Here is a 10,761-nt window from a genome sequence, read left to right on the forward strand (position 1 = left end):
GTTATCATGAGTATCTCAGCTTGAGCCAGGAGAAAAGCATATGTTACAAACCGGCACTGTATTGTTTCAGTGATGTGCAAATGTACCAAGCAAGAGAGGGTCTAACAAAAGACGTTAGTGCATTTAGAATAGGGTGGGATCCAGCAAGATCTAAGAAAAATGTGGCCCTAGGAGTGTAGGAGCACTTTGATATAGAAAACCTCTATGTGGTCCTTAGGTAGCGAACTGTAAAACCACGTTTAGATAGAAATGCTTACATGTAAGGGCTGTCCTATGACTGTAGGGAACACTAAAAGAAAAGTCCACTGTCTATCCTAGACTTACCCAGTCGTTCAGCTGAGACACAAAGCAGGGACATTTAGATGCGTCTCAGGTTTTACAGTATATCATTTTATTTTGAGTCCTCAACATCGTCACAGTACTAGTTTTACATCAGTAGGGTTTTGTCTACGTACTGTAGAAATCAAATGCATAACAAAATAAGAGCACTCCTCCCTTCCCACTGACTTTAAAAGTGGGCTGTGAGTGTGAGAGAACAGGAGCTTTTCAGGAAGCAAGTCAGAAGTGATGTTAACTGTGTACGCTGTTCATTTCTAGATCCTATGATAATTCAATCCTGCGATAGGCAGAAAGATGCACTTTGATGATTATGTAAATACCAGAGGGGAGCTGGAACTGCAGACATTCAGTAAATAATAATAATAATTTACAGACTATTTATGTTTTCTCACCCACCCTTAAAATATTGCAACCGGTTTTCATGCCCTCATTAAGTAACATTTCCCAGATTGGTTTGCTATTTATTTACACTCAGCAGTAGACTGCTTTGTCTTTATACTGTACAGTGGACATAGAGGTGAAATGCATGCTGAAGACAAAACCTGAAATGAAAAGACAGCACTGTAGCAGGCCAGAAAGCATCTACATGTAAACAAGCATCAATCAGAGAAATCAAAACTACATTATAAGTTTGAAAGTTTAGGGTCTGGTCAAGCCTGCTTCAGAACAACACTTAAGGGAAAAAAGAAAAAAGAAATGGTAGGCATCAATGGCATGCAACAAAGCACCTCACACGGATTCTGGACAGGTTTTACAATAGCTCAGTCTTCTGAAAGAACTGGAAGGTAGTGACTGAAAACCACTTTCATATGAAAACACACATAATGTGGAGAACCATCAGTATTTAATAAAGCTTGGCTTCTTCTTGTCCAGTGTTTTAACTGTAGTCCATAACAACTAGTTAGGGATCAGGGAGTTGTAGAAGGCCAATACAATTTGTTTCCAAATTTAGGTGATATAAAACTGATTTAAAAAGTTGCAATAGTAGCACTTTCTTGACTCTATACAAAATAAACTATGCAAAATTAAATGCTGGTCATAGTGGTCAAATATTAGATTTAGAGTACCCTGCAATATATAAAGTACTGCAAAATACATTTTGGATCATAACATTTTGAAACTGATACTACTTTGTAATAACATACCTATCATAAACATTTTATAAGTTATAACTACTGTTTTTATTAAGGGCAAATATATCAGTAATAAACCACTGAGGGGCACAACATTTACATTAATTGCCAGGTTGAGAAAAATCTCTATGGCTGGTGTTTAGCAGAAGTGGTAAGACCCCCAGATCCTTACCCTTTTTTGACCACTTTAGCCACAACTATTTGGCATTTGCTGTGAGAAATGTGGGAAGCCCTGCCCAGCATGACACATTCTTAGATTTTATTTTTACCAAGCTCTAAATTCATTATGAAGATTGTTTGATCACTTAAAACTGACCTAGAGTACAGATTCTTGTAAACAAACTAAAGTTATGCTTACATTCAGTGTTTATATACGCATGAAGTTAAACAAGCTTGTTGAATGCATTTTATTCCTTATGAACCATTTACAGAGCCAAATGTTTTGATATATTTTACCTCGTGCAATGCTTCTATCAACATTTGACAGACTGTAGCCCTCTTCTTCTTCACTGCCCTTGGCAGCACTTTCCTGTGTTTCTTTGGGATTACCATAATCTATTGATCAGTGGAGCTGTGTGCGGCCAAGAAAACAGGAGTGTGTATTGTGTGTATCCTCAATGTGCTTGAGTGCATGTATGTGTTTCCTTGTGTCCCTGCACAACAGAAACAAAACAGGGAGCCACTCATATAAACACTGCTCCATAGTGTAAAATCTATTTTACAATCACTTCCTAAAATTCACAGCTGCAGACTTGATGAATTATTGGAAATAATGAAGAAATACCACTTATAAATTCAGATGACAGTAATCCTAGTAATCAAATACATGAGTTGCAACTTATAAACCCATTATTAGGGGTGCCTAATTAAAAGGTGAACCTTGAGGAAAGAAGCATTTAAGAGTACTGATTTATGGGACATCACCTGACAGCAGTAATGTGTGAGCATAGACAGATGACAGATATAAAGATAACAGAGCTTCATGTCTGTCAGTTGTCACTTTGATATCCAGGTACATCTTTTACCACATCGGATCCAAAGATTACACAAGTTTTTGTTGGTGGAGAACGTTCTTCTTATAGCTGTGACGACATCCGGTTGTGCACTAACCTACTGAATGTCGACCAGGAAAAGACAAACATCTGGTTATCACCTGGAGTGATACAAATACACAGCTGACTTCAGTTAGCTGTAACTGAAGAAGTCAAAAATGCTCTACCATTCATTTTAATGTCAAGTGTAATACTGACACTGGGAAATACACAGTATTTAGAAAATATCTCCAAAATACATTGTTACATACAGTTATTTCTTTGACATTCTTTATGAGCGTGGAAGACCCAGTCCGTCCAAATCCGTGTGGATACTTACACTTCACTAAAACACTGAGGAAGAAATAACAGAGGACAGTGGAAGGGATAAAGAGACAAACCTAATAGAACTAACCTAAATGAAACAACCACCAGACAGCAATTGTTCTTAGACAAAAACGTAAATATGATAAATACGCACACATTAAAAAGAAAACCCATCCCACAGTCTTTAAGCATACACAGACTAACTTCCGTCATTGATATCAACTAAGCAGAACACGTGCTTTGTCTATCCCTGTCAACAAAACGTATGCTTGGGTACACTCGGCCCCTGTCTTCGCTTTGCACACACCACAGATACTGCACACAGGCTTGGAGGAAGGTTCAACCAGCCAGTCCCATAATATGTCAGAAAGATGATTGATATAAAACTGCCATTTGTGGCGAGTGAAGCATAGTAGTGCTATCACCATCACAGAATGATAATGATTGATTTTTGTACTGTGGTGTCTGTGTGGCTCCTGGGAAAAGCACGATCGAGGGAGTAAACAGCACTGCACGACACGCTCACTGCACAATGAAACCGGAGAGAGAGACAGGGTACGCTCAGCCAGCTGAGAGCTTCCATGACTGGATAGATGCTTGGACAGTCATGCTGCTGCTCCCTGCTGCACAGTTTGCACAGGATCCTTCAGTTTCCATGAAAAGTATCGCAGACCTCCTCTTCTTCCTGGAGCACAGACTTGAAGAATCCTAGCAGGTTGCAGTACAACATATAGAGTTTTTCATATATTTTATTGGACTCTAAAAAAATAAAATGATGGCAGACAAGCAGCCAGTAGTTGAAGGCTGGACATTCAGATGAATCTGTCTGCTTAGCAGCTCGCTGTGACTTCCTTTTTCCAGAGTAGGAGAAATGACCTCGAAACCAGTGAAGTACAGTGGATGAGACTGTATGCAAGCTGGTGTGCACCAGCCTTCAACAATCTTAGTTCTAAGTTAAAGGCAACCATTTACAGTTGTATTCCAGCTTACTGAATTGCCTAATTAATAAAAGCATTGATCTGTGTCCTATCAGTGAAACTATGCCACCTATGTGCGAGTGTAATACTGAGTTTTAACTGATGCCTTTTGTTCAGTAATAAAAATAATAATAACAATAATCATCATAATAATAGTTATTTTACAAAATACTATGCACAATATACAGTACATAAAGCAATATTTGTGACTAAGTTAGTAAATGCTTCAATAATTGGCACATTTATCACTGCTAACAGAGAGATCACAGTGCACTGTGAACTACCGCTACATTAAATACTTGTACAGCTACTGCTCTGCTAAGGCTGACCATGTATATGTCTGTCTGTGCAGCCAAACCACCTTCATACTAGATAAAACCATTCTGTAGACATTAAAGTCAAGATTACTATTTACATCTTATACTAGTAAGCAAGGTATTTTTATTTAATTTACTGAGGAGAAACAGTAGTTGTGGTCTTTGTGCATGCTTTTGTGTTGTTGTCTGTCGCCCTTGAAGCAGGCAGTCATGACTTGTGACCTGAAATAAAATGAAAGGAACAACCAGAAACTGCCTTAGTGATGGGCCTAAGAAAAAACACTGAAGGAGGCACAGGATCTCGTCTGGCTTCACATCCCCAGACCAGCGGTGCACAGTGCAACTGTCTCATCAGCAACAAGCCTCGGAGGAAAAAAATAAAGTTCAGTCAGAGATCCCAGAGAGGCCCCCGCACGCCTCACACCACCGTACTGATGCCGCTGTGCTTGGGCTTGGTGCTGCTGGGGGCCTGGGAGGGTGGAGGTGGTGGCCCGTGGTGGTGGGGGCCATGAGTAGCATGGGAGGAGTGTACCAAGTGGCTTCCGTGACCGTGCTGTGTGTGAGGGTGAGGTGGGTAGGGCTGCTGCTGGCTGTGAGAAGGGGGTGGATGGAACTGGTGTGGAGGGTGTTGCAAGTGGGCTGGTGGGTGGTAGTGGTGGTGGTGGTGGTAAGGCGGGGGGTTCTGGGTCATGTGGCAGAACTGGACATGGTGTGGGTGCATGGGGAGGGGCGTGTCCGCGTCCAGTCGGGCTGTGTGGTGCAGGTTGGCAGGGTGCGGGGTGTGAGAGATGAGGGTGGGGTGCGGGGCTTGAGCAGTGGGGCTGGGGGACTTGACACGCCTTGTGCCAAACAAAGACCCGAGCAAAGAAGAGGAGTTGGGCAGGGAATGTCCACTGTGGCGAGACGGGCAGTCTCGGCTGGAGGGGGGTCTCCGCCGCATGTGAGGACTGCTAATGATGGAGCCCTGCAAAAGAGGGGACAGTCAGAAAATAACAGACACAGCAGAATGTCTGCTTTTTCTGTCCAGTGAGAAACTGTAGAAAATATACAAATATACCTGCTGCAAATTAAAATCTGGGAAATTTTATGCATACAAAAGACATACTGTATTTGTGGATGTGTAAACACACGGGCTGTGGCTTCTGAAGTATGCACATCCTTGTCAGATACTTCACACGGCAGAACCAACTGCACAATCTCAAATCTAAAATGACCATCCTTGTGGAAAAGTGTCTACATTTTCGTTTGAGGTTCACTGACTTTGTTTGTTTTTCCATGCAAACATCTCATGGTTGACTCGCTCTAAAATACTTTAGAGGCTCAGCTGAGCTTGTCAGAGGTTACAGTGTCGGGACCGTCATGAACAGATGCACGGCTTCTAATTTTTTCAACTCCCTCCATGATTGCTGATACTAAGATGACTTCCTGTCACTAATATATCTGGTTTCCAAGGTTACAGTATCCTTTTTCATTTTGCAGTGACAGAACAATCTGAAGCCACAGACTGTGTACAGTATACACATTTGTATGCTGCACAGTCTTCAGCTGACAAGTTAAGGTTCACTGAAAGTGCACTACTGACTTTACTGATGTTTTGATGTTTTTCTAAAGTCACCCTCAGCAAAACAATTTTTTAAAGGGATTCAAAGCTATGCTTTAACACAAAACATAAAATAACACAATAAATACAAAACAGTCAAACCAAAGGTTTATGTCAAAGCAATGAAGTAGATATTTCAGCGCCATGCATTACATGCAAACTGAACTATTTACAGAAGCTTTAGAAAATCAAAAATATAATAGTCTTGAGTTATGATATCCTTATGTGTTGTCATAAATTGTTACATAATGTGTTTGACTTAACAGAGCAGCCTGATCCTTGCAATAATTCATACAGAAAGTTGTGTAGAATTTATCATTTTCTTCTTAAATATAACCATAGTGCTAAAAAAAGTATAACCTAATTATACATACAGTATTTAGTATTACATGTTTGACAACAAGTAACTTTTCATAGCACTAGCAGTGGGCCTGTATGAAAGTTCTAGTAGCACTAGAATCCTGCAGTCGATCCTAAAAGGTCAAAAACAAACCCCAAACATTATGTTGCACAAGTTATTCATCTTTGCAACTTGTGTGGGTGCTGCTGGCAGAACATGGAGTCACATTTAATATATTAAAAAAAAATATATATATATATATACATATATACAAGTAACCCAGTCTTTAAGCCAAATCAGACCAGGGCCCAGTTTGTCATGTGTGGCTGAACAGACTAACATATTGCTGCCAGCTAACAGCTAGCTTAATTAACACACTGCTGATGTTAGTCCTTTCATGGAATTTGTTGATAAGGAAGGAAGGCAGAAAAAAGAAAGAAAGAATAATGCAGCGTTATCCTTTAAGTTGTCTGACAACAGCTCGCGATTAAAACTAGCAGTAAAGAACTGCAAAACTTAGACTTGTGTCTGATCAACAATTACATTAAACTCAGTTATCTACATGCAAGTGTCCCCAGTCACACATTATCTAGCTTGTGAAAGCATAAATCAATATATGCTTGTGCCTTCATGCTTGTATTCTTTCACTGCAGCACATGGCTCAGTGTGAAAAGGAAAGGGGAAGAACTTCTTGTGAAGGTCAGGGGTCAATGAAAAGAAGCAGTGCAGGATGGTCACTTCAAACTGTGTGAGCATGCAGGAGCTGGTAACTGAAAAACACAGCCAGGTTTATATTTGAGTGAACAAAAAAGGACAAACCTCAGGAAATGGCTAAAAGTCTAACCCCTACACCAGAGAGGATGAAAACATAAACATAAAGGTGTGACTCTAGCATCAACACAGAGCAGCTCTACTATGAGTCAGGACTATTATTAATGTTATGCTGTGTACATGAAGGGTTAATGCATCGGCCACAGCAGATCATTCCCTTTCAGTCCAGTGCATGCAAAGAGCCCAAGGCATCCAAAAACACCATCAAAACAGAAAAAAAAAAGTTCAGAGTAAACAACATAAAGTCAGAGGACAGCTCAGCAACAATCCTACTTACTTCCATATTGCTGTCTAGTGATCCTGCACTGCTGCGTCTCCCACGCTTGCCTGTCCAGAACATGTAACATGACAGATCAGACATGTCTGGTTAACCTGTGAAGGTGCACATATCCTTTTGTCTAGTGCAAGAGGGCGCTAGCACTCTAAGGTGACAAAGGTGCCAGATGACTAGCTAACAGCAGACTATCAGTATAACAGAGGGAGATGAATAAGGACTAAAGGGAGGTGACAGTGGTGTGGTGGGTAGAGCAGTCATCTCCCAACCAGAAGGATGAAGGTTTGAATCTCGTTGCCGGCAGTCCGCGTGTTGAAGTGTCACTGAACCCCCCCGTTGCCCCCGATGGTTAGAGCCATCGGTTGAGGTGGCGCCGCAGATGGCTGCCGTCGGTTCTGTACCGGAAACAAATTCCTTGTGGGTAACATACTTGGCCAATAAAGTTGATTATCCTTATCCTTAAAGGAAAGCAGGTTACTGCCACAGCTCCACGACAAGGTCAGCCTCTGGGATAACTCAAGCTTGGGTGTCTACACACTAATGTGAGACACAGCTGGCAGGAGACCTTCCCATTAGTAAAGAATTGCAGTCTGGCTGCATTAAAGGAATATTTCAACAAGTTAGCATTTCATGTCAATTAAGCTGCAAGATTCAAAGGAGATACATCAAAAAAGAATGGTTCAAAACTCAGCATCACAGGGCAGGACATCCCAAACATTGGTCTCAAGTATGAGTTTCAATCCAAAATCATTGGATCTTATATTTCCCATAATTCAGCCAAACACACACACACATCTGAAAACCTTGTAAATATAATTTTAAGGACACCGCATGACCGTTAAACAACTTAAGCAGAAAACACAGGCCTCAAAATCTGGTATTGACTGGGTTTTATAAAGGCCACCACTAACATGTTGTATCTCATTCAAAAAGCATAAAGAGCACTGATCAAAACCAGACAGCTCAGTTCATCCTTTCATGATGCTTTACAACTCTGAACACAGTGATGAGGTCACTGAGTGAGTTTGTACAATGCAGCTATGCAGTGTGGAGGCGACTCTCTACTACCTGCCTGAACCAGCTGCACAACATTAATTCCTCTTACCACTAAGACGCTCAAGTTGATCGCAGTGACCTACATAGCGCTGCCCCCACCCCCTCTCTGGTGACGCAGAATTATTAGTTGATTAGTTGAGCTTCTTCCAAGTTTCCAAATCAGTTAACATCTAGGAGTGGCTACTATCATGCCAGCATCCAGCTCGGGTATACACTGTATTTTGTCTGGCAGAGGGAGGAGATGTGAGATAGTAGGTTACCAACCCGTGATTTTACCTGCATCAGAGAGGTCACGCAAGGAGCTACTGAGGGCACTCCTCTTCAAACCTTCACCAATGGCATAGCTGTCGTCGAGGCTTGCTCTGCTCAAGTTGCTGGTTCCTGTTTCCTTCTTTAACCCTGAACTCTGGGACATGCTGGGCCTCACCACCCCCTTCTGTTTTTCTAGCTCAGCTGTGCAAGACAAACATATGCAAGCTGACAGTAAAGCCGACGTCCACCATCCACATATCACAGCTGCATCATTGTAAATTAGTTAGACTAAATAATGCCAAATAACCACACAAAAAGAAAACTTTTGCTCACATTCTATCCTGTACTTCTCCATCTCTTGGACTTCAGCAATAGATTCTCGCAAATCATCAGTAAACTTTTTGCGGTCCTGAGGATTGGGTGCATTGAAGTTGATGAGGACTTTAACGTCAGCTCCGGGAATGGCCGAGGTCAGGCGGACTCCATTGGGATAATCTAAACAGTGACGATATCAACAATTTAATCACTGTCCACACAAAATACACACAGACCACTAAGGGGGTCTTTGGCAATTAGGGTTGTTTTAAGAACTTATGCGAACATTACAGTGTAAGTAAGCTTCCAAACAAATGCTCAATCTGAAACCCCTCCCTCCATACCTTGCGTCTGAGTGTGGTGATTTGAAAGCAGTATAAACATATTCAGACAACGCAAAGTAGTTTGTCTGAAGAATACTGGCACCTTTAGGGAAAGTCTCTGTGGTACTTACACTGATTCTCAAAGAGCAGCACTTGCATGCCATAAAGTGAGAAGGACTGCCGAAAGCTGTACGTCACCGAATTCTTCTTCTTCTGGAAAATTTTGGTAACCTATGAAAAAAAGCATAGCATAAAATGTGGTTTACAGACTCTTTGAGGGGCATATCCTTGTGTATTCTCAGCGTGCTAGAAGAAGAAGGTGTGTCATACCACTAGCAGGTCATTAAAGAGGAAGATCTCCCTTTGGTGCAGGCCCAACTTTTGTGGTTTGTTGGGGTCGGGTACTTCAAAAAGTCTGCAGTAACACACCAGTCTTCGGTGGGGTAGGGATAGTACCTGCACACAGTACAGCATCATTTCTGATTTGAAGTACTTACAAATATTTCCACTCAGCCATAAGATGTAGATGACAAAAAGACTAATACTTACACAGCCCAGACCATGGTGTAAAGAGCCAATCTATAGAAAAGCAAAATATACAAGAGTCATTTTGCAGAGATCAGTGAACACATACAGTAAATTTTAAATTCATGATACATCAGAGAAAAGCCAATCCACTTAATGTTCATAATTAATGTTGAAGATTAAGTGTAAATATGGGTCTAATTTAAAATTAAGAATACCAGTTTTATGGATCACAAAGCAAACATATAACTGTCCTTCACAAATGGTCTTTTAATGCTGTTTCCATTATGACATTGTCAAGGTCAAATGGTTGTCTGCTGGCTTATATAGAGTTAGTTTGATGAATGGAGCAAAAGGAAAGAACTCTTGGAGAAAGGTAAAGAATTCTTTGTTATTTCATTTCCCTTTTAGAGAATGTGGATCATGAATAAGCTCACATTCACTCTGACACCTCAGAGGTGCATCGGATAATTTGGTTTTGCATGCTCCTGCTAGATTCAGGTCTTGAATGGAAGGGAAGATAGAAGAGCTCACACTCTACAAGGGTGAGGTCAAACTTACTGGCTTTTTTCCAACAATGAGTTTTTCCACTTTTTGAACCTGGGATACATGGTCTTCATTAGTCTTGAGCTCCCGTTTGCGAATCCTTTCATATATCCCTACCAGCATCTCCCGGGGGATGTCCTCGCCGTCATCCACTCCTGTCAGAGAATGAAAGGAGGAGGGAGAAAAAGAGAGGATTAATGATTAACTCTCAGGTTTATGAGAGTTGATGAACCCCTGAATTTACTTACATACCCCAGTGCTGCACATATATCTCCCAGTACAGAGAGAAACAGCCTTCAGAGCTCTCTGAGGATGAATATTTCTCCTGCATTTAATACTGTTCTTTAATTACTGACACTTCAATAAGCAGAAAAATTAGTTAGCCATGCCACAAAGCCCCTCTTAATACCCTTAAAATCTATTGAGGGCAAATAAAAACTTTAGTGCCTCAACTGCAAATCTTTCTTATATACACTGCTCAAAAAAATAAAGGGAACACTTAAACAACACAATGTAACTCCAAGTCAGTCACACTTCTGTGAAATCAAACTGTCCACTTAGGTAGCAACACTGAT

The 10,761-nt window shown here is 41.1% G+C and overlaps 1 protein-coding gene across 6 annotated transcripts in view; it reads right to left on the minus strand.

Moving 5' to 3' along the window:
- Positions 1 to 680: 680 nt before the first annotated feature.
- The window catches only part of iqsec1b (IQ motif and Sec7 domain ArfGEF 1b), a 248,188-nt gene continuing 238,107 nt past the window's right edge, over positions 681 to 10,761 (minus strand). For 5 of the 6 annotated variants that reach the window (XM_020618268.1, XM_020618269.1, XM_020618267.1 and 2 more), the window contains 8 exons: positions 10,202 to 10,341; positions 9,665 to 9,694; positions 9,446 to 9,571; positions 9,247 to 9,346; positions 8,811 to 8,972; positions 8,502 to 8,678; positions 7,173 to 7,222; positions 681 to 5,088 (listed from right to left, as the gene is read on the minus strand). In XM_020618268.1, coding sequence (XP_020473924.1) covers positions 4,543 to 5,088; positions 7,173 to 7,222; positions 8,502 to 8,678; positions 8,811 to 8,972; positions 9,247 to 9,346; positions 9,446 to 9,571; positions 9,665 to 9,694; positions 10,202 to 10,341 — 1,331 coding nt within the window. In that variant the 3' untranslated portion in view covers positions 681 to 4,542. The remainder of the gene's footprint in view (positions 5,089 to 7,172; positions 7,223 to 8,501; positions 8,679 to 8,810; positions 8,973 to 9,246; positions 9,347 to 9,445; positions 9,572 to 9,664; positions 9,695 to 10,201; positions 10,342 to 10,761) is intronic. The other variant, XM_020618272.1, reaches the window with a different exon arrangement.

This window comes from Monopterus albus, unplaced genomic scaffold (assembly GCF_001952655.1).
Source record: "Monopterus albus unplaced genomic scaffold, M_albus_1.0 scaffold203.1, whole genome shotgun sequence".
NCBI classification, from domain to species: domain Eukaryota; kingdom Metazoa; phylum Chordata; class Actinopteri; order Synbranchiformes; family Synbranchidae; genus Monopterus; species Monopterus albus.